General features: G+C 31.5%; 1 protein-coding gene across 3 annotated transcripts in view; it reads right to left on the reverse strand.

The window, feature by feature from the left end:
* The window catches only part of LOC148611552 (uncharacterized), a 68,793-nt gene that overhangs the window by 22,320 nt on the left and 21,287 nt on the right, over positions 1–25,186 (reverse strand). The window contains exons 9-22 of one of the 3 annotated variants that reach the window (XM_088592210.1): positions 22,532–22,543; positions 18,299–18,434; positions 17,270–17,495; positions 16,619–16,783; positions 15,189–15,331; positions 12,637–12,726; positions 11,224–11,299; positions 8,306–8,361; positions 6,729–6,878; positions 6,209–6,332; positions 4,639–4,929; positions 2,646–2,950; positions 1,682–1,922; positions 276–416 (exon numbers count right to left, since the gene is read on the reverse strand). In XM_088592210.1, the coding sequence (XP_088448336.1) occupies positions 276–416; positions 1,682–1,922; positions 2,646–2,950; positions 4,639–4,929; positions 6,209–6,332; positions 6,729–6,878; positions 8,306–8,361; positions 11,224–11,299; positions 12,637–12,726; positions 15,189–15,331; positions 16,619–16,783; positions 17,270–17,495; positions 18,299–18,434; positions 22,532–22,543 (2,156 nt within the window). Of the gene's footprint in view, positions 1–275; positions 417–1,681; positions 1,923–2,645; positions 2,957–4,638; positions 4,930–6,208; positions 6,333–6,728; positions 6,879–8,305; positions 8,362–11,223; positions 11,300–12,636; positions 12,727–15,188; positions 15,332–16,618; positions 16,784–17,269; positions 17,496–18,298; positions 18,435–22,531; positions 22,544–25,186 lie in introns of all 3 variants that reach the window. The other 2 variants (XM_088592209.1, XM_088592211.1) reach the window with 2 other exon arrangements.

Below are 25,186 nucleotides of genomic sequence, written 5' to 3' on the forward strand. Positions count from 1 at the left end.
GGAAATGAAAAGGGCATTCTTCCTGACTATAGGTAGATTTTCTATAAATAGTGTCCTACAGATGTAATAGGTAGTTACACTTCCCAAATGAAATTCTGAGATTCCTTACACTCATGGCAGAAATTTTATCTTTTTATCTTTTTACTCGTTCAGCTGCACTGTTGCATTGTGCTAAAGATAGTATTTCTCAAGACTTGAGTAAGAAATCCATGATCTTCAATAGGACTTGTAAGTCTTGTCATCCATAAATTCACGAGAGATCAAAAGTTACTTACTACAATTATGGTTCCTTTGCTTGGGAATGGAGTGTTACCAAATAAAGTCTTCAGGAAGCTTTTGAGAAGGGTCAAACCATAAGGTATACAGGTAGCAACCAATAATAGCAGGTATCTGGCACTGTTGTACATAGGTTCACCCTGAAATGCATGAAACACTAGATATACAACTATATATTCATTTACTGTTAATGTATTTTTAAAATTCTGCAGGTTTTAGTTTTCACAATTCATAAAATACTACAGGCTACTTGTTGTGTATATGTTCATTGCCAAAATAGCAAAAATAAAAGTATACTACAATAATTAATAGGTTTATAGTACATTCTTCCTACTCTTAACTTGATGAAAAAAACTCTGAAGGTTCTTTTTGCATTTTTTCCAGGATCTGAAACCTTTTTTAGTATTTTTCTTTAAATTTCTAAATAATCTTACTGTTCGACTGTAGAACGAGACTTGAATACCCTATTGTTGAAGATCTTGTATTGAAGTTTAGTATACACTGTCAAAATTTTGAAAGCATTATTTTTTAATTAGGCATTTTTGAAGTCATTTTCTAGAAACAAAAAAGTTAGTTGTTAAGTCCTAATTTTTTCCTGTTTTCTTGGGTGATTGGGAACCTTTTAATTTTCCATTTATTACTTGAAAAAGGATAGGTGTGAACTACCACATACATGGTGACTGGGTTTAAAGGAATAACATATGAATAAATAATAAACTACTGAAGTACCAATCCATATAAAGTTTAGACATTGCTTATGGTAGAGGTGATTCATGGTGTAGAAAAAATCCACTGAATATATGATACTTTTCAGTCTACAAATACCATATTTTCAGATTACTTTAGTCCTTTCTGTATACAAATCCATGTCCAGAAGAAAATCATACATTCATCTTTTAAGTGGAAGTACTTGTAAGAATCAGGCAAAATGGGAAAAATTAGATACATGCATGTCAAAATCCCACCAATCGGACAATATAATTTCACTCAAGGATACTTTCTCTATTTGAAAAGACCATTACTTGATCTCTGCATCATTCGATTTGCTCGTAAAATCTTGTTTTTTTTTCCCTTGATTCTGAATGTGCAAATAGTCAAATTACACTATTACAATGATGGGTTTTTTCCTACCATGTTTCACCCACCGCCTGACTCTTACAAAGACTAATACATATTTATATCAGCCTAATCAAGAACGATAACTCTTAACAAATTGCCAATTTCATACAATCTATATTTGTCTCAAAAGTACTACAACTTAATGACACACAAAGACCGGTTATGTGGTCTGTAAATATTTCTTAATTAGAAGTAACAATAAATTGTGTGGGATTTTGACATGCAAGTATCATCTCCTGCCTGATATTAATAACAAACAGTAGTTAATTGTTGTTATCTTTTTTACCACTTTGAAATTCTTCTTCATTTCAGGTGAAATTGTAAAGCCATCCACTTTAGCCTGTGTAAAATTTTTGTCTTGCTTGTGTACCAGCAGCATGAGACTAACTTTCTGGAACACCAAAGCAACAAACAGAATGAGGAACAGCAAAATATATGTGATCACTTTAATAACCCTCAAACTTCCACGCTCATGGACGTCTTTAGCCTTCTTCTCTCTTGGTATATCAGCAAATATGTCCCAAAATCTAAAATGTAATGATTTTTAACTTTTTAAAAGTATATAAATACATTTTTTTCTATTAATAGTACAGAGAATGATTATTGTTTAATTGATTTCAAAGTCTACCATAAAAAATCAAATGCAAGTAAATAAATTGAATTTGGATTCCTTCATTTATTTTTGAAGTGGGTATTATTTATTTAATTTGCTACCAATAAAAAAAAAGTTAGGTTCTAAGAGCCTGGATGGCTCATCTTGAGAATTGAAATCATTTTGTCATATATTTGGAACAAGAAGTTGCCCCTTTATCTATATTATTCCTGCTTCCTACTGAACCATTTGGGCAACACAAAAATTGTACCATTTGTAAAGAGCATTGAGGTCAACATTATTATATAATGCTGAATACTTTAAACAAAGTCCAAATTTGTCTAAACCTAACAATTTTTGAAAAAAAACTGAAAAAAAAACTATTGTTTGACCCCTACTGTCTATTTTTAGCAATAACAACAGAAAAATCCCACAACTAATTTTGTGCCTAATACCCTAAGAACATTCACTCCAGCCTTTATTGAATTCTACCCGGTATTTCAGAAGAAAAGTTTATTTGAATATTGTTTACAGACGACATACGCCAAGTAATGGCAATAGCTCACAGGGCTTTAAATGTATAATATAAAAGTATAACTAGTAGATGCATGCAATATAAATTTTCCTCTGTTTATCCCTGAAATCATAAACATCTTACTCTTTCCGTTCCTTTTTTCCTGTTCCTTCCTCCTCTTTAGGCTGATTCTTTTCTGAAGGTATTCTGTTTAAAGGAGGAGGTTTTGGAGGCTTACTTTTGCCTGACTCATAGGGACGTTTTGGTTTTGTTTCTTCATTACTTAAGCCAACATTTATCCACCCATCTGGACCCTTAGTCCTAGAAAGGTTATATTTAGGCCCTCTTCCAGATGATGATGTGTCTGTATTTGAGGAACCATCTTCAGAACTTGTTGAACCACTGATCAGTGTACTGGCAGTTGATCTCATAGAGGAACCAATATTATCCTGTAACTTAGAATATAGTTAATCTTTACTATCCTGTAACGTAGAATATAGTTAATATTATTTTTGTGTTAGTTGTGAAAATGAATAGCAGCAAAATTGAATAAAGAATTTCCGAAATGTGAAAATCTGTATTCACAAAAATATGCTCTTACAGATATATAATTGGTGTTTTTTTTTCTTCCTTGATTTCTGATTTTTTGTGAACACTTTATATCATGATCTTGTTGTTTAAGATATTCATGAGTTTCAAAGAGTAATCAAGGTAACCATGGTTACAGCGGTAATCAAAGCGTAATCAAGGTAACCATGGTTACAGCGGTAATCAAAGAGTAATCAAGGGAACCAAGGTTACAGCGGTAATCAAAAGAATGTAATCCAGAGACAAAGACCAGACATGGAAAACAGACATAAACAACAAAGAACATAAAGTAACTAAAGTTATACATACAAAGTAACAAAAGTATATGAGCAACTCGGACTCCACTTAAAACTGGGAGCATGGACCAGGTGCACCGGTAGGGTAAGCGTAAATAAGGAAAATAAGAAAATATGAATATCACAAAATATCAACTTTTAATTAATTTTTAATTTTTAATTAATTATTAATTTTTTTTAATTTCAACATTATAACAAAAGAGCCTTGGTGACTTTATTATGATGTTGAAATTAAATAAAGCGAATTGATATTTTGCAATATTCAACTTTCACAAGATATAAAATCTTTTTCTCTTGATTTACTAGAAGTATTTTGGCCGCTTAACATTTGGCATCTGTCATGGTGGAAATTCTAGTGACATCACCAATAGTGTCAGGAGAACAAGGTTAGAAACGTTGTAATGCGAAGTTAGAAACGTTATAATGTTGCTTTCCACCAATCAGGTTTTATAGTAAATAAAACACAAGCACACAACAACCAATCAGAAGGATGAATTTTTAATAGGCTTTAGTAGACGCAACAGCCCTATACATTTCTAAATCGTACACTATGTAAAACAATGTTAATGTAACATTGATACCTAATTTTCTGTTCATTAAAATATTTTTTGTTTTCTTTTTTATTTTATCGTATGTAAAAACATAAGTGAAGCAATTAACACTGTCATAACTGTGTGTTTTACAAGGCTTCCTAAGTGTAATGCAAATTATATACCAATACAATAGCCTCTGTTTTTTTAAACTCTCTTGAAAATGAATCACAAATGTACAATTGAGAGGGGTCCTCCAGTGAATTTGCATGGTGTATGGTAATCAACAAGACAAAATACAGATTATTCAAATAACAATCGACAACACTAACTAAAGTTAACTAGCCTTAATTTTCACTATAATCATGATCTTAATTCAGAGTTTGTGCTACTATAAAGAACAAGGAAGACTAGTTTTAATGCTTATATAATGAACAGAGTTCAAATACTCAAAACTTTTTTGCTAATCAAAACTTGCTTCAAGTCACTTGAAGTATTGGGATAAAATCAAATCCTACAACATTAAAAAAAAATCAAACATCAACTGTTCTCATGCAATATTGGGAAATGTCAGACACCCTGAGGTACTATGTAATAGTTCTCTGACTCTGCAGATTCCTATAAGATAATGACTCAATCTTAGATATTTCCCTTTCTTGCACTTGTACAGATGATAGATAATTAATTTCTAACATTTCATTTAAACAGTCAACATGTACTCACTTTAAAATGCATTGTGTCCTTTAAATTACGGGCTGTAAATTTACTTCGTACTTCTGGAGCAGGGTCAGGTTCAGCTCTTTCAGACTTCCTTAAACCATTTTCTCTTTTCGTTTTTATTTCATCCTGAAGTTTTCTTTCAGCCTCCATTTTCTTTTTCTGAGCAAGCTCGCGAGCTTGCTTCTTTTTGACTGCTTTGTCCAGTATCCAACCTTTTAAATATCGCCGAGCAGCTTTTTCACGAAGATAGATAGACTTTTCCAGAAACATATGAACATCCTCTTTCATAAAAATCTATAAAAAATAAATTCTTCAATTATACAAAGTTTTATGGTCTTTTTATTGAAATCTTCCAACCTTAAATAGAATATGCTAAATTATATAAAATTTGCAGAGATGATTTCATTGACAAATAGACAAGTAAACTAATCTCCTTAGGGAGACTAAACCAAGTACCCAAAAAATGGGTATTCAGTTAACAGTTGAATCTCAGCATATCAAACTTAAATTAGTCAAAATTTAGCTTGTATGTTTTTTTAACTGTTTCTTGGGAAACTTCTAAAAGTCAAGTGCAGTTTGTACTCCTGATTAGTTGAAATTAGTTGTAAGATACTTCAATTTAAAAATACTGTAATTTCTACAAAACCAATACCCCAAAACAAACTTGACATATTATATAATCTCTCTAAGCAATGACCTTATATATACAGTCAAACCTCCCTAGCTCGAACTCCAAGGGACCATTGAAATGTGTTCGAGTTATCAGGAGTTCGAGAAATTGAAGTTCGTATATTTCCAGATTTTTTTTGGTGCCGGTCCGAGTTCAACTTTATCGTTAGAAATTACCTACTTCCTACGAAGTTGTGTTAGTTTGTGGATCTTTTTCTTTCGCTTTTGGAGGATTATGTTGATTTGTGGACATTAAAAATAATGTATTCGCTTTTAAAAACGTTCGGAGTTCGAGTTCCTTGGTCAATAATTTGTTTTCATCCCATTTTCTTTCATGCTTTTATCATTACCGACTTCGAAACATTCTTGAACTTCAATTAGTGTTATGTTAAAGATCAAAACTACCTGATTAGTGATGACTTAAATTTTACTTGCAATTAACTAAAATGACACTGATTAATGATAGGGTTTCAGTTTTTCACACCTTTTATTACCCAAGCTGACAAAATTGCTGACGAGTTCGTGTTAGTGAGGGTTATTGTCTAAGATTTGTTACCGCACGGACCGACTAGTCGTTTCGAGTGTTCGAGAAATCCAAGGTTATTTATATTGATTATATAGGAGAAAATTTTGGTACTTTGAATTGTGTTCGAGAAATCCCGGGTGTTCGAGCCATCAAAGTTCGAGGGAGTGAAGTTCAACTGTACCTCCCAAATCTTTGTTGTGGCATGATGAACCCTGAAGTATCTTAGGTTAATAGTGAAGACTTTTGAAGTTATTTAGAACAGTCACAAAAAATTTTATCTCTAACATCATCACTGGAACAAACCAAACATTTTTCATACTATCCCTTTAACTTAAACCTGTCATGTTAAGACAGCAATTCATTGTGAATTTATGCTACCTGATATTTTCCAGCTCTGCACAGCTTTTTATAACTTTCTGGTAAAATTTTGTCAATTAGAGATTTGGCACCAACACCATAATTGTCAGCTGTCTTGGAAAATGATGGATGCAACACACAGTATCTATTAGAATATAATAAATTAGTATGACATGTGACCATGATTAAAACAGATATACAGTAAAATCTATATTAACCAAACCCAGAATACAAAACAAGTCTGTTTCTGTTACAACGTTTGCCTAAGATTACCTCTGAAAACTAGCTTTCACATGACCACCCCCACCCCCATATATTTATTTCTGGAAAAGGCCTAAATAACTAGAAGTTAAAATAAATTAAGTTTTAATCAAAATTCAACTGATGAGTCATTCATGTTTAGCTTTTATGAGATACCCTTCTATACTTTTAACAATGATTTTTCTTTTGTACTCAAACTCATTATTCTAAGTGTCTAACTATAAGAAAAACAATGCATAAAAGCACTTTTAATCTTCTGATTTGTATTAATCAAACACACCTTTTGTAAAACTCCTGATGCTTTGATCTGATGGGGTAGCCTTGACATCTTATCTTGGCTATCTCAGTGATCCCATTGTACAGTAACTGATTCTTGATCATGACAGCATTGAAATTCTCTTTTTGTTTTTGTGTATTGGGCTTCAGACACCTTAAAAAAAGAAAATCAATAAATTATAATCATTATGTCCATTTGACAATGTTTGTAATGTTCATACAATATCAGCTTTTAAAAAGTTTTTATAACTATTAACTTGCATATAAATCTTGCATATACAAATCCAATCATATTTTTTAGATATAAAATAAATTTTGCAAATTTGCAGAAGTTGAAAAAATCATATAAGAAAGAAAAGTCAATACAGTGGATTCCGCTTAATTGCATAGCCTATTTGCCAGTAAAAATTATGCAAATAACCGGGCTATTCTTATAACCGAAATTACGATTTTACCGGAAGTGTGAGTTCAGGTAAGACGACGATACTGTGGATCAACCAGGGATATCACTGTTCAACATTACTGATCTGGTATTTAATTGTTATAGACTTTCTCATTGTATTGTTCTTTTATCAATAAATAATAATATATATTGTGTTTGTCTTGTTTATTGACCTTCTTTACGTTGTGTGTATTTATAAGTAAAACCACGTGTTTCTCATCTATAAATAGTCAAGTAATTTCCTGACCTTTCTATGAAGGAAAATCCCATATTTCATATTTCAGCCAGGATTCAGTGTAATATTCATCAATGTTTGCAGTTTGTGGGCTTTTGAAATGGTCTGTGTGTTTTTATTCCTCTGTTCATTGTACACTGATAGTTGAGTATTATACGCGTCATTGACCTCGATATATTCCTATGAAGTGTTGGATAGTATGGGGCACCTTAGGGTAGTTGAATTTCATTAGACATTGTACTGAATGAATGAATTAATTTTCGTATGATTTTTACGCCTAGTAACCCAAGCTCACTCAAAACTGTTCAGCTCATTAAATAAAATTAAATTTACATTGATAATCATTTGTAGTCGGAAGAATTTAAATAGGGACAAAAAATACCCCAAGCCGAACCTCAAGCCGCATCATAAGGTGATGTTCGGCATGTCGTCAGAAGTCATTGTTCACCTAGGTGCTTGTTTATTTTAATGTAATTAGAAATCATTTATATTATCTTTTATGTCCATTATTTTTTTAATCCATTATTAACACCTCCTGATTGATGATAATCTAGTTTTTACAACAATAAATATGATTGACATGTTTATGACCTGAAGGCTTAAAATAGAATTTGGGAAAACCTGTCTTTACCTGGACGAGGCAAAATTCTCTATGCAATAAACCGAAATGCACCTCCAAGGCCTATGCAAATAAGCGATTTTTTCCCTAATAGAATAATAGTAAATGGTTTTGTGCAGGAGAAAATTTTGCTAATAACCGAAATATGCAATAAAGCGATATGCGATTAAGTGGAGTTGACTGTACTTACACAAGATAGAGCCAAAGGAAAAATCCAGGTTTTAAAAAAACATATTTTTCCACCAAAATTTCAACCAATAAAAAGATAGATTTGTGTTAACTTACCTGACAAAATGGGCTTCTGCTTGTCTCATCTTATCTAGCAACTTGTCCATGGAAGCCTACAGAAGAAAGAAACCAGTCTTAGGAAAGGTAAATCATTACATGACAATCATTTTAACTGCAAATTATAGCCATCTAAGTTTCACTTTAAATTTATATAAAATTCTAATTTTTCTATTTTTCACATACAGAGAAAGCTAAACTGGGTCCCTCTTGATCTTAAAAAAGGCTTAGTTCAGACAGGTGTCCAGTTCACCAATGTTCAAAATACATTCAAATTGACGCTAAGAAGTTTTAATAAGTGTCTGGTTTAGACAAGTTTTCAAAGTTATTTATGGTTCAGTGTAGACAAGTTTTATTGTAATTATTTATAGGACACTTTGTGATATAAATAAGGAAAGCTGATAGGGCTACCCCACTTATTTTGTATTTAAAGTCAAATTACCAATAAATGCAAAAATAGAAACCAATCAAATATGACAGGGAACTATTTTCGCCTTGATCTCATTAGTTTTTAAATCTTTGTCAGCTAAAAAACGTTTATACTGTTGTTTTGTAGACTATACTAAGGCGTTTGACACGGTCCAACGCTATATGCTGTGGTACAAGTTATCTAACACTGGTATTCAAGGTAAACTTCTTTCTGTGATTAAATCAATGTATTCAAATGTTAGTACTTGTGTCAGTGTTGATGGTTTTAATTCTGAGTATTTCAAAAATGAAATTGGATTAATGCAAGGGGAAGTATTATCACCTATACTTTTTTCTTTATATGTGAACGATTGTGAGATGGCTTTTATAAACAGTGACTCTATTCCAATTGAGGTTAAAGAACTTAGTTTATTTTTGCTCATGTATGCAGATGATATGGTAATTTTTTTCAGACACCATATCGGGTCTTCAAAAGCTACTTGATACATTATATTTGGACACCTCCAAATGGTCATTAAGTGTAAATATAGCAAAAACCAAGATTGTAGTGTTTAGAACTGGTGGCGTTATTTATGAAAATGAGAAATGGTATTTTGATAACCAGGAATTAGAAATTGTAGACAGGTTTAGTTATTTAGGAGTACTGCTATATTACACTGGTAAATACAATTTGTTACAGCAGAAACTTTCAGAGCAGGGCAGAAAGTCTGTTTTCGCCTTACGACGAAACACTAAGGATATATTTCTGAACTATGTAACTCGGTTATCACTTTTTGACACCTATGTTAACAGTGTACTATCCTATGGTTGTGAAATATGGGGTGCACATAAGGCACCTGCTATAGAGCGAATTTATTTAAACTATTGTAAAAATGTTTTGAAAGTGAAAGGTTCTACGGATAATGTAATGGTATACTATGAGTTGGGGAAATTGCCTTTATTATACACTAGAAAATGTAGAATTTTCAAGTACTGGTTTATGGTACTGTGTACCACAAACTGCATTTTGAAGAGTTGTTACACATTTCTTTATGATGAGCTATTGTCCAAGCAATAAGTTAAACTGGTATAAATGAAATCTACAGTATTGGTCTTGGTGATATCTGGTGTAACCAAAATTTTTCACAGATAACAAAATCTGTAATGACTTTCTATTTTTGATCAAACAAAGACTATATGATTGTCAAAAGCAGTATTTTGACAGTTTGTTAAGTACTTCAAGTAAATGTTCTAATTATCAATATATTGTTCACAATTTTTGTCTGCAATTTTATGTTTCTAAACCATGACCAGACGTATATAAGAAATGTATTACACAATTAAGGCTTAGTAGCCATAATCTGGCTGTTGAGAGTGGTCGGTTTTCTGCAGTGCCTAGACAAAACAGATTATGTAAATTTTGTAAGGATGACATCGAGGATGAGATGCACTTTGTATTGAAATGTCCAGTATATCAGGGTTTCAGATCGTATTTTATTAAACCATATTATTGGAAAAAACCATCAATCTTTAAGTTTATGCAGTTAATGAGTTCTTGTAATATCAAAGAGTTATTGCATTTGGGTAAATTTATATTTCATGCTATGAAGTTATGTTCTGACATGTTATAATTTTAAACAGTACCTTCTGCTTACTATACTCGGCGTCACATAAATAACATACTGTTAAAATTTGAATAAAAATATTTTCTACGACTTTATTGAGACCTACCGTCGTTTAAATTGTCTTAAATGACTTGCTCATTCATTTAGCCAAACGGCTTCTCCCTAAACATTTGAATTGTTAAATTCCGGTCAGATTTTAATTCTAGGTGCCAATATTTACATTGTAAAAAGTCGGCCATGTTTACAGTGATCGGGTTGCTAGGAGATGTTGTTTACGTTTAAATGGTTTGTCCAAAAACCGAAGAACCCAGAATGCATTTCGGCGTTATTTCGGATATCTCGGATTTATTTTACGCGAACAACGTACAATACCGAGAAGTTAATCAAGCAGACGATTGTCACCGGAGTTCGATGGGAACTTACGAACTTTGTTTGTAAACAAATCGTCCCGTAGAAACCGACATGGCAGATATTAGTATGGGATTTTCCCGTAAGGATTTGTTACGCATGATTTATGCTAAAAGCGACTTGTTCAGGGAGAAGCCGTTTGGCTAAACGAATGAGCAAGTCATTTAAGACAATTTAAACGACGGTAGGTGTCAATAAAGTCGTAGAAAATATTTTTATTCAAATTTTAACAGTATGTTATTTATGTGACGCCGAGTATAGTATCAGCTAAAAATTATTAGCACTTATGTATTATAGTGTAACCTATAGTTGTATATGACTTTGGTTAATAAAGATTATTAATGAACTTCAAAACCAATTGAATAATTATGAAGGGATCCATACTAAACATTGTTTGCAAGGGTATAATATAGTATTCATCATACTTAAGTTAAAAATCACATCTCACTATCATCCTTCACCTGTTTGATAACTCACCCTGAAATATGAAGTCACTGTGTTATGTTTCTTGACGCTGTAACTTGAAGACATGCTCTTGGTATCATATTTGTACCTGTAAATTACAAAAAAAAAAGATAGTTGTATATACAGTCAACCTTTCTATCTCCAGAACTATTAGACTAGGGAACAAATTAAAGAAGCTTATGATCTAACTCAAAAAGTCAACCTTTCTATCTCCAGAATGACTAGACTGGGGAACAAATTAAAGAAGCTTATGATCTAACTCAAAAAGTCAACCTTTCTATCTCCAGAATGACTAGACTGGGGAACAAATTAAAGAAGCTCATGATCTAACTCAAAAAGTCAACCTTTCTATCTCCAGAATGACTAGACTAGGGAACAAATCAGAGAAGCTCATGATCTAACTCAAAAAGTCAACCTTTCTATCTCCAGAATGACTAGACTAGGGAACAAATTAAAGAAGCTTATGATCTAACTCAAAAAGTCAACCTTTCTATCTCCAGAATGACTAGACTTGGGAACAAATTAAAGAAGCTTATGATCTAACTCATAAAGTCAACCTTTCTATCTCCAGAATGACTAGACTAGGGAACAAATTAAAGAAGCTTATGATCTAACTCAAATGAAAACCAGAAGTTTCCAATTTATGACAGAATATGGGGACAAGTGTGTCATACTTAATAATGATCAGCCACTCTCCATTTACAAAGCAGAAACTTCAAGGTATATAAAGTATCTAACTAGAAATGCTCAGTTAAATTTCCATATTTAAGTAAGTACATTGTTCAATTTTCAGTTTTTGTAATTCATTGCATAAAATTTTAACACTACACTGTTTCTCTATTATTTCATACATGTACCCTGGTACTTTGTACGTACCAAGCAGATAAGACTTTACAAGGTCAACAAAGAAAACTGGGCAAAATCTGATGTAATTATACAGTAAAAAAAAAAGATCGTAACAGTAAAATCTTGATTTGAAAAAAACAAACAAACAAACAAACAGAATTCCACTTTAAAAAGAATGTTGATTCTAAAGCATCAACCAAAAATGTTACTGATGGGTTCACAACATCTTTTGGCTAGAGGATAACTAGAGGCTATACAGAGCCTGAATTGCTCACCTGCCTTGTTAAGCTACATTCTATTTTGTGTTAAAGTGGACATATTTTTTTCATGGATAAAAATGCCAATGGTCATTCTGTGTAGGATACCCTAGGGAACAATCATTCATTGAATGCTGTCCAGTAGATCCCAAGAGGATTTAAAAAAACAGCAAAAAAAAAAAAAAAAAAAAAAAAGGGCACCTCCTATCTGGCTAAACAGATTTTCATAACAAATCAATTTGTTTTACTGACAACTTTCAGACAGTAAAAAATTCACGAATTTATGTGATCAGGATATATAGCTGGATCTATTCAGATTTACCTTTTCATGGACCTTCCAAGTTCTCTATTTAGATTTCCTCTGGTTTGTCTGTGTATTGCTACTGTAGACTTTCTCAAATTAAACTGTGTTCTACAAACATAAGAAGGTGTAAGAATTTAAGTACCAAGAATCATTTATTTTAATGAAACTAAGCACATAAGCTAATATACTGGAACAGCATATCAAATGTTGCCTTTTTTTAAAGCATTTTCAGACAATTAACTGAAATCATTCATTTTTAAGAACTTAAGTAGACCAGTATATTAAAACTGTATGCATAAGCAGTTCAGTAACTAATTTCACAAAATGCTGTTAGAGTGACATTGGTCTAAAGGAATTACAGAAAATAGCATTATGGCAAGATGTCTTAAAATCAATTTTACACATATTACTTTTTGTATAAATTAATAACTGAATAATAATTTTTGTTGTTGTTATAATTCCACAAGATAAAGGAGTATAATCCTGCATACCAATTTTAGCTTATCCACTTAGAAGACTTATTGGCATAATATTTCTGCATTTTAAAAATGACTTAACCAAGACAAAAAAGATTTACAAGCTGTTACAACATTTCAAGGTAATTTCCAACAAATGGTCAGCATTCCCATGGGAACAAATTGTGCTCCCCTACTCACTGACCTATTCCTTCACTCTTATGAGGCTGACTTTATAGCTGATCCAATGGAGGAACATCGTTTAGCTATATCCTTTAACCTCAGTTTCCACTATATAGATGACTTATTATAGTTAAACAATCCTAAATTTGGGGATTTTAAACATCACATCTTCCCCACAGAACTTGGGATAAAAAATACTACAGACATTGTGAAGTCAGCCTCATATCCTGACCTACATTTAGAGATTGATGGTAAAGCAAAACTACTGACCAAACTATACTACAAATGTGATGACTTTTCATTCTATATTGTCAACTTTCCTTTCAACTGTTTTCAAAAATTTAAGTCATCACTTCAGAAGTTTTATAATCGTCACCAAGGACTCATGTATCGTGACGGTATATCCATCTGCACCATGGGAATGGACTTGTTCAATGTGCCATAGTTTTCCTTTCTTCTTTCTTCTATCCCAGACTTGACTTTTTATCGATTACTCAATAAATTCTTATAAAGTTGGAAGGTTTGTGTGTGTTTTTCAATCAAGGCCAAATTTGACATAAAAAAAATATTCCTTTTTGTCTTAAGTATTTTTGTATTTTTGACATCAATTGATTCAACATTTCTGTCAATTTAGGATGGGTAACATATTTCTCTCCCTTTGAAGGATTATCTTCCTTTGTGTACATCAAAATATGACCCATAACCTTCCTATAAAACCATCAAAATCTATTACATGTTTTTTGAGAAGTTGTGCTTAGAAGATATATGGACAAACACACAGACAGATAAACATATTAACAAACAGAATTTTGCTTGCTGGGGATATAACTAGAATTGAATGATATCCCTAACAAGCAATCAAATTGCTGAAGTTGAATTGTTTTTTTGGAAGCCTAGACAATAACTTTCTTGCTTAACCAATATTAACAAATAATACCCAAAATGAAATTGACAATCATAATTAATTGATAGGTTGAGGAGGTGTTGCAGTTAGAACATTCAATCTAAATATAAAAATCCTGGGTTTGATTATCTCCCTTTGCTAGCATCAAATGAAAATAGCCTCACTGAATGTGATCTAGAAGCTTTATTTAAGTACTGGAATCTGTAAGAATCAGGCAAAATTGAAAAATATAATGAATCATGTTCTGAAATTAAACACAAATTTGAAAACGTTGGAACATTTTTTTGGTCTATTGAAGACAAATGGACAATTCATTTGTTTAAGATGTGCCAAAGAGGTGAGTTCAAAGTTATAATAGAAATTCATTTCATATAAATTATACTTAGAATTACTAACATTTAGAATGTCATTTCTGCTTTTCAGAAATTTTGAAGAAGCTTTCATGGAAAGACTTGTGTTTTTCCTTCCATGATGATTTACCCACTGCCTGATTCTTGCAGAAAATAGCACTTAATACTGCATCAGTATTCATAATCAGTATAGAATAAAGAAGTGCTTATAATATAAAAAATGGAATTACAGACAGACAGACAGGTATGGGATTACTATAACCTTTGTGTCATAAAAGATGAATCTTTAAAAAAAATAACAAAACAGCATTAACATAAAATTATCTACACAGTAGCCATAAAATTTTAGACAGTTTTTGGAAGGGGGTTCAGTAGTTTCATTATTATTTAGCAAAGCAGGTACCTTTGGTTTTGTAGAAGGTACTTTTCATCATTTTGTTGAATAAATATGTATGAAATTTTAAAATTCTGGAGGTATCTTTCAGTAGTTTAGAAGGGTAAAAGTACCTGGTACAACCTCTTAATGAAAGGCCTGGGGGTTATTTGGGGAAAACTGTTCCAACTTTAATCATGCTAAACAGATTTCAAGCTCATTTTCCAAAGTTTTTATACTTCTTCGCTTTCAAGCCTTAAACCCCCAAGCTACAGAACTGATCTAAGAATAAAAATCCTTCATACTCAGATATGGTGCCAGTTGGACCTTTCTTGACTGTAAAAAGATCCTGTATAAATACATTTTCACTGTCTTTCATACATTCTAGTAGGTCATCATTTACTGTATCCTTGTTCTTCTCCAGAAATCCTTTACAGCTGTACCATACCTAGTCAAATTTTAAATTAAAGTCATTACTTAAAATATTTTCTGGACTATAAGTCAATGTAGAGTATAAGTGGAATTGCCTAATTTTGACCAAAATCGACAAAAAAAAAACATAGATAAGTCGGGCTCAGATGTATGCATTTATATATATATCGTAGCTGTCAGCAGAGATCAGAGTTGAGCGGTTTGTTTTCAACAACATATTATTCCAGCGATGCTATTTTGTATAGTTTTTCTGAATTAAATTCATGTGTGTTTTTGTTAAAGTGTACTTTGTCCACGAGTTAACTTATTTGTATTGAATGGCATATCAACGGCTCTAAAGCCTTAGATCAACTGGTGTACAAAATCGTAAACACGTCAAGCATGGGCACCCATGTGTGAAATAAGCGGGTAATTTCATTTGATGAATTGGTCATAATTACGAGTGTTAATTAATAAATAATATTACCTGGTATTACAAAATACAATAAAAAATAACTGTAACCTGTAAATTTGATTGCAATTAGCCATTTCGATAATACCTTCACTGGTTATGAATTAAGTCACATGCAAATGTGTTATGACATACCGTAAATGGGTATAAATTTGCATATTAAAAAACCGATAACTTCGGAACACTCGATAATGACTTTCCAGTTAAAAAAGAGTTTTATTAACGCATCTTCTAGAGTTTGTTTATATATTTTATATATTTTAACGGTTTTGAAGTTTCAAAGTTTTTATTAACATCGTCGTATTCATTCATATAGGATACTGGCACTGATCAATAATCTTTGAATTTGATCGCCAGTTTGACTGTTAAGTGACGGCTTTCATTGATTGCAGTTTACCCAAAACTTTGAATTAAAGCAATCAAAAGTGAACTAAACAAATCTAATGAAATGCTTTGTAGATGAACATTTTTTCTTGAAAAATCCTTAGATAAGTCGAAGTGGACGAAAAGCCGAGGCTGACACTTTGGTGAAAAAAAAATATCTACTTATAGTCCAGAAAATATTCTATGTCACAAAATTTTTTATTAGTTTACTAAGTATTAATTTATTTTAATCGGTTATAATACAAAGGTACTGTTGTTTTCAATTTCTCCTGTACATGGGGGAAAAGCCATACATTTTTGTATTAGATAATGGAGGAAATTCACATGAAGTGCCTTTGATTAAAATAACATTTTTATCATGTTTCTAAAACTCCCCCAGAAAATACTACTACATCAAAGTTTGATGTTTTCTGTAAAATCTAATCTAAATATAAAATTTGCAGAGAATAAGAAATAACTAATTCTAACCGTCCCAGCAAAATGGTTAATGCCAAAAACAGGATCATCTGTGGTACTTCTGGACACAATGCCTAATTCAGTATGGTTGTTGGTAACTTTACTGACAAACTTTTCATCTGATCCTAACTGGAACTTAGTCTCTTCATCTAGCAGATTGAAAATTCCAACATTCTTCTGTAATTAGATTGAATCATGTATTAAGCAAGAACTTATAACGGTAAGGGACACAGAAAAATTTTAATTTATAGTTATGCTAATAAACAGCTTGATAGAAGCATAAATTTTGTCTGCCCCTTTTTCCATGCTTTAAGTCTCATCATACAAAACAATGAAAAAGGAAAAGGCTTTTTCTTTCCATATAAATTGTATAAAAAAGCTATATAAATCTCTTAAAGCATTGAATGTTATCATATATGTGTATGGATGAATTAATGGATAGAAAGACAAACACCAGTTTACCACAATATATCTGTCTAAAATGGGTATACAACTATATATATATATCCTTCATATCAATAACTCAATTTCTTCTTAAAAATATTATGACTAAAATGAAAAACTAACAATGAAAAACCCTTTCAACATTTTAACACAGATCAAAACTGTTTTTCCAATCCCAAAAGCAATAAAATAATTTACAGGGCAAGAAATGTTAATTACCTTTATAAACACATCAATTATGTCTATATTACTTTTAAAGTCAACATCTGAGCATGGAATGCCTTCTTCCTTATAGATTTTTTTCTCTGTTCTAAACACACTATCATTCATGAAGTTCTGTAGTCTCTCATTTACAAAGTTGATGCACAACTGTTCAAAGCTGTTAACATGAAGATTTTCAAATCCAGCTATGTCCAGTATTCCTACTGTGGCTGCTACTCTATGTCTGAAATTCAAAATACCTTTTATGTAAATTTCTTGTAAATGTGGCAACTAGTCCTAAGTTCAAATCCTTTGCAGCATTTTCTTTGTGTTTTGTTTTGTGCAACAGGGAGTAAAATAGTTTACTTCAGATTGGTAATTAACTGGATAATTGACAAGGCAAGATAAAATTTCTATTAGACATATATTCAGATAGATATGGAATAACAGAAATTCAAATCGTCATAACAATTGTCTAGTAAATCACATATACTCAAGATGATACTCCAGGTAATCAATCCAGGTGAGAACAACTTTATTTCCTGAAGAAAACTATTTTACTGTGAAATAACTATTGTTAGTAAGGTACAAATTTTCATGGTTTTCATGGGTGAGTCACACCATGAAATTTGGTTCCCAACAAAAAGGAGATTTCCATTGATGTGTTTACTGAAAACCTCATAACCACAAATTCAAAAATCCACGAACTTGTATATCTTCCCTGATCCATGGTATCCATGAATAAAGTATTTTCCCAGTATTTACTGTATAATATTTGTTTATGTTATGTATTTTTGTTTTCTACAATTTACATTTTATCTGAATTTTTATGGTCCCTGCTCCCAGCTTTTAGTGGAGTCTGAGTTGCTCATTTACTTTCGTTACTTAGTACGTATTATTTTGGTTATTTTATGTTCTTTGTTGTGTTTTTCTGTTTTCCATGCCTGACCTTTGTCGTTGGATGACATTCTTTTGATTTCTGCTAGAATCTTGGTTCCCTTGATTACTCTTACTACTATTCTGGCAGTGATTTACACAGATTTTTACCTCTGCTTTGTAGGGTTGAGGTCCTCATTAATACTTCTGATAATCCATCCAAACAGCCTCTCATAGAGAGCCTTAGCAAGGGCATCTCTGCCATCCCTAGCCTGATCTAAATTCTTCAATACATGAATTTCTTCCCCTGATAAATACAACAATTTAAATCAGTACTATAAAAATACAGTAAAGGTCAATCACTATTTTGTGTTCATTTTTCGGCAATATAATTAAAATTAGACCTACCAATTGTTCCATTTAGTCACTGCATTTAAAACAACACTCCATTCTTCTTTCTGTTCAGATGACCTTTACAGAATCCCTGGGTTTTTCCCTTTGAATAATGAAATCTGATTGGCAGATCATAAAGGTCATCCTAACAGAAAGTAGAATGGAGTGTTGTTAGATTCTATATGCAGTGATTGGATTGGAGACTAAGCAAGTACTTGATATTGTCCATATAAACATCAATAACATGAGCACTGATCCCTTCACTCATTTATTATATGTACTGGCTCATTAAGATTACCAATTACAATGTTGATGTATTAAATGTTTATCACCATTCATAACCCCTTTCATTTCTTTCATAAAATTTATTGCCATCATTCATTTTTTGGTTTTCCAGTCATACAATTCTGTCTAACACTGTGATCTGAAGATATTAAGATTCCAGCACCAAAACAAAACTTGAAAAACACTTTTAAGTCAGAGAATATCCTTAATTTGTTAACTATAACCAAAGTCATTGAATCTTATGAAATCACAAAGAGTTAAGAATATTCCAAGGATTCAATAATTTCTCAAGTTTTATGGCACCAGGGCTGGACGGAACACATTTTTTAAAGAATATTGCTGTAATGTCTTTGCTTCTATAAAGCAAGAACAGTTTTATCAATTTATTTTTATCAACATTATATTAAGTGCAATATTTTAACATCCTTGCTTACAACAGAATATGAGTAGTTCTGCCACTCATTGTTAGTTAACCTGTATTATTCCATGAATACTAGTGGTTTGATAAGTGCTTTTGTATTAATTTTTTCATTTCTATTTTGAAAAAGGTAACCAGATCAACATGCCTTGTCATGCTAGGTATATCCCAACACATACAAAAAGTTGATATTAGACAGCAAGTAAAATTTCTGATAATGTATGTGCAATCTTAATGAAGCTACATACCCAATCTGAATTTAAAGCCAAATTAATTGTAACAAAATTGGACAGACAGAATGACAGAAGGACTAGGTTATTCCAATAAATCTTCCACTTACTGAGTGGGAGTATATCACATGTATAAAAGTGGATTCTATAAATGTAAATTAATGATAAATGGATTCATTCTGTTTCTCTTATATCTTATATCAGAGGATGCTTACCCTACCAGTGCACCTGGTCCATGCTTCCAGTATTTAGTGGAGTCTGGGTTGCTCAAATACTGTTGTTTCTTTGTACTTGTTATTTTGTTTTTTTCATATTTTTTGTTGTGTGTGTCTATTTTTTTCCTGTCTTGTCTTTATCCTTTAGATAAATTCTTTTGAATTATGCTCAAATCTTGGCTCCCTTAATTACTCTTCCAATAAAGAACTACATGTACCCTTCTGTTAATTATCTTAATTTATACCTTTCTACTTGCTATTGTCTAGTCATAAGAATTGTTTTAAAAACATATTTTATACAATTTAGACATAAATTATTGAAGTAAACAATCCATACAATACATAACAAATGTGAACTTATGGTGAACTAGAGATTAGAAATAAGTTAGTGATAGCTGAATAAGTTATCAATCAACTTGGGCTTTACTTTGGATATAAGGAAATGAGAAAAAAACATCTAATTACTAATCTACTAGTGTAAAGAAGGGTTACAGCCATTAATATAATTAACTTCAGGAAATAAGAGTTTGTCTTTCTTTTATTAAATGACCATTACCTGATGAACTGTCTTAAACAATTAACTGGACAATTAACAAGGAGATTTATACTTTCTTTCATTTCACAGATATTTTAGTCTAAGTTTGATAGAAAGTTTAAATCACTTTGTCAATTGTACAGTTTAATACATAAGAAAGTCATTTAGATAATTGTCTTCTAATCAAAGAAAGACTAATATAGTTGATTGAAGATTAAAGTTAGAGAAATTTAAGTCTTTTTCAAGAGTGGAGTGTAGTGGAAATAGTGAAGAGACCCTGAACTTCTCAGAAAAGTGAAAGATAAATCTATCTTTCATCTGCATCATGAATAAGTACCAGTTTCTTCCCTGAAAACATATATTTTGTTTGCTTCTTCTAAAGAGTGCCCCCATTTTTGGAAACATAGTATATAGCAATTTAAAATTTTCTTTTGTCTGTTTTGAATAGGTCTACCACGCTGCCACTTTTAAGAAATTCCATGGTTTAGAGAATGATTTAAGACGAGAATGCATGACCTTGTCTTACATAGGTCATCTCAACTCCCAAACAATCATTTTGAAAAGAACAACTTTATTCTACAATAAGTATATTATTCCCTGTATTTAAGTTTGCAGATGTTTAAATCTACAAATAAAGATGATAAACCCCTTTGGTTGTACTTTAAAATTACTGAACAGTTATAATTCAAAATTCAAATAATATGTTAATTATTAATACCAGAAATTACTTTCTTTTAGATTAAATACCTTCTCCATGATTACAAAAGGTAATTACTTATTTCAGTACTTATATTGGAAGTATTCAATATTTCAGCATTGCATATATCATCAGAAATAGGTTGTTATAGATTTGTGAACATTAATTAGCGTCACACAAATTCTTTAAAAACATTTTAAAGGTGATCACAATAATATACATGTACCAGCATTATACAAAGATAATTACCATGGATAGACTATTGTTCACTGGGTACCAGTTTTTGTGGGATTTTTTTGGTGTTTCAGTCAAAACATGAACCAATCAAAATCAAAAGTTTAAATCAATTTCTTAAAGTTTTTATTTAAAACCTATGGATTCAAAAATTCATGAACAAATGAAATTTTAAAAAATCAAGAGGGTAAAGTATTTGACTACTCGAAGTATAGATTCTCCTTTAATCTGGAGGGTTACAAGATTTCTCAACTCAAGATAGTTAATTTTTTATTTCAACCCATAAGCTTTAAATGAGGGTTTAAACCATGAGGATTAAATCTAAAATTTAACTATTGAGAGTGGAGAAATCTTATAATCCCTGAAAGCTTTGGAGAACAATCTGTTTCTCCCATGAAATCTGTAGAAATCATCTCCCGGTGGTTAAAAAGTCACATGCATATTTAACCACTGGCTTAGAATGGGTGAAAAAACAAATCTCACACCAGAAAACAGAGATATTATGTCTGTCCTGAGGCTCTGCCCATGATTTGGACATAATATCTTTGCCCCATGATTGGACCTTAACTAATCTCATCTTCCTAACAATGCTTGATGCCTTTTTCTCATCTGTTTAATCTTAAAATATAGCATTAATGTACAATGATGAGAAATTCTGTAAATTAATGTCTTTCTAAATGTTTTGATAATACCCTAGCTAAATGTTTATGAAATAGTCTGTAAGCAGGCAATCTCTAGCTGAATATCTAATCCTATATCATTCTCAAAATAGATTAAATGCAGATGGGGAATTTAAAAAAATGGTGATGCAAGCTTCAAATATACAATGTGAACCTTTAAATATTTGAAGTCTACCCAAATGTGCTATATCATAAAAGCAAAGCTTGATTCACAAGGAAAAATAAATAAAAGGAAAGCAATTGATACAATAATGAACCAAATATATACTTGAGGCAGCTTATTGTTTTTCTTACTATCATGTGCATGTATCTCTCTATCAAAATAGTCAGAGATAAAAGCAGAAAAGCTACATATAGGATTGTTTCAAATGCAACATATACACATTTAAGGTTAATACGTTCACTCAGAACTATAATTCTAGTCAGCTAGTATCTAGCTAGTGTGACATAAGTCTGTTTGTTTGGTACCAATTTTCAAAGTTTTCCACAGTTCGTTCAAACCACAAAAATTCCAATGAAATGTAAAATTTCTACTGAAGACTTTTGTAAATTTGAAAATTGTAGAATTTTGAAAAAAAAAGTATGAATATTGATACCCATAACTAAAAGTGTCAACAATGATTTCATAAATTTTATATCATGAATGATTGCATAGGAACATTCTGAATATACAGAATGTTATGTTCACAAGCAAGATGGGAGATTTAAATACTCAACTATTCTGAAATCCTAAACATGTAAAAATGATAAAACAAACAGTTAAATTCTAGCAATAACAATTCACAGTTTACATGCAAATGATTGTTAAGGATATCGCAAAATTTGGTAACAGTTACCTAAAGAACGTTATTACTCTGAGTGCATTGAAAAGCAAAGGAAAAGTACCGTTGTGCCAATGAAAAATTAGGATATCAAACAGATGGAATCCATGGGCTAAACACATTGAGAACACATAACCGACAATTTAAGACAAACTAAAAAAAATGGGTCAAAGACAGAAGGGCAGAATTTCATTAAATAGGAAGTGGATGTCTAATAGGCCTGAAATTGGATCCCATGATACGGGACCCATACCTGATGCTGGATACCAAAATATGAAGAAGCTGTAATTAATAGTTGCTGAGAAAAGTGTTACAAAAATAATTTCCCCACCTGCCCGTCGGGTAGACATTCACCATACTTTGACCCATTTTCATGTAAAAATTGGCTAAAAATACATGAACAGTGTGAATCTTGTCAACAAATCTAGAGTGCACTAAGGTGCTCCTGATGGGTGATAAATTCTTGAAACACAGCCACCATTAAATGTAAAACTCATCATATAAAAGATATATACTAAATATGATATTATTCTGACAAGTTGGAGCTGGGAAAAACAACCTAGGTTTCAGGAGGGCACAATAATGCATAATAGCCAAATAAATGGCTGAAAGGTAAGTATATAAAAAGCCTTCTACCTCTTGGTGAAGGGTATAAATTAGTGGTGGTCAGAGGTCTGGGAACCTCAATTTCTGACAAAGGTACTACATAGGTACTTCGAAATTTCACGTACATGTACATTGATCCAGGACTTATTCATGTATTCATTGACACTTCATTAAGAGTCCAAGACCTTCCACTCTTGAAAGTAAGATTGGACCCATGAAGGTATAGCTGAACACTGACTAGTACCACAGCAACACAAGATTAATGTTAAACTTCCCAATATCATTTTACATCATTAGTCTAGTGGTAGTTGTGTAAGAGATAGTAACACCTCATGTGAAGTCACACACCAAACTAGTGAGGAAAGTTAAAACAAGTGAAATAAAAAATATAAAAACCAAATTTAAAATAGAGCAAATTCAATTCTTACCACCAAGACCTAAGATTCAAGTTTAAAATTACATTCAGCAAATAATTATTCAAATTTACTTCGGCATACATTAAAAAATCTGCATTCAGACATGCAGTGTGATGAAAGGCAAGATTTCATATCCAATAATTTTCCATAATTGAAAAACAAACATGTTTGTGATTACAATAGATCTACAACAGAAATATTTTGACTTAATTGTAAATGAACACATTAATTTAATTTTGACTTTTAAGAAAAATCCTTTGTAAAGGAAATAGAAGTATTGTAATCACTCAAATTCCAGATAGATCATGTTATCCAATACTTAGAACATAGAAATAAATGGATATCTTATTTTTTTCACCTGCCTATCCTATCCATCTCCCTAAGAAAGGAGTTCCATATTCTAACATGGTAACTCCTCTTTAACACATTTTTCAATACAAATTCAATACCCTAAAAAATTAAAATAAAAAACTTCAAGGAAAATCTACATCTTCATCATACCTGCCAACTTTTGATAGTTACTATGGGGGTATTTAGGCGGGACAATAATGGATAATTTCGAAATATTATGGGTTTAACTGTATTAATGTTTAAAAAAAACATTAAATAGTCTTTTTCCATTTACCAAGTGTTTTGACTATATATGTACAATGTAATATAATACAAAGAATTAAGTAAGTAGTGTTTTGTGGTAGTTATCTCCAAACCTAATTGAAGTTCTGAAGTTTAAATACTCTCAAAAAAACAACTGAAAAATATAAACATATTCCTATATTACTAGTGTTCTCAATTTTTCATATTTAAGTAATTTTAAAGAGTTAAGAGGTTGGTAACAGCTAAAGATGATGTTCTAAGATTAATCATCTCACAAAACCAATTGTGTTGGTTATTGATAACAAAAATGTACAATGAAATGACTAATATAACGAGAAGGGATATTGTGAATATATCAAAGAGACAAAAACCCCACTGGGATGAAAAATGTCAACACAAGACGGGGAAACCCTCACGCCGCAGGGCAGGTTGCAGCTGGCCCCAAAACAGCATTATACACAGATACAGTGAAAGAGTTGCCCCTATATACTCAAGTAATGTAATAAACTAAAGATCTAGTAAGGAATAAGCAATAAAAAATAGAATCCTCCCACCCATCCCATATTTTTTGTGTAGGGTGGATGAAAATCAACCATTTAAGTATACGTAGCCTTTTATAATGACTTCTTTCCTTAAAATCTGAATATTGTTACAAATATGAGCAATATGCACCAATTGTGATGTGTAACATACATCACCTAATAATCAAACAGCTAACAGTCTTCCATTAATATTTAGTTAACATGTCATTTACAACATGTCTTAACACAAATAGTCTCTTTTATCATAAATTTTAGTACTTGAGAATGGGTTTTTGTTTACATTTCTGTATAATCATTTATATTTATGCGTATCATGAAGTGAAAAGTTTCAGGAAATGTAACAAATATTCAAGATTGCTGCTACTGGATTTCCAAAATCATCACTAATTTATA

The sequence above is a fragment of the Perna viridis genome, chromosome 7 (assembly GCF_037379345.1).
Source record: "Perna viridis isolate PV_CMFRI_1.1 ecotype Kerala chromosome 7, ASM3737934v1, whole genome shotgun sequence".
Lineage (NCBI taxonomy): Eukaryota > Metazoa > Mollusca > Bivalvia > Mytilida > Mytilidae > Perna > Perna viridis.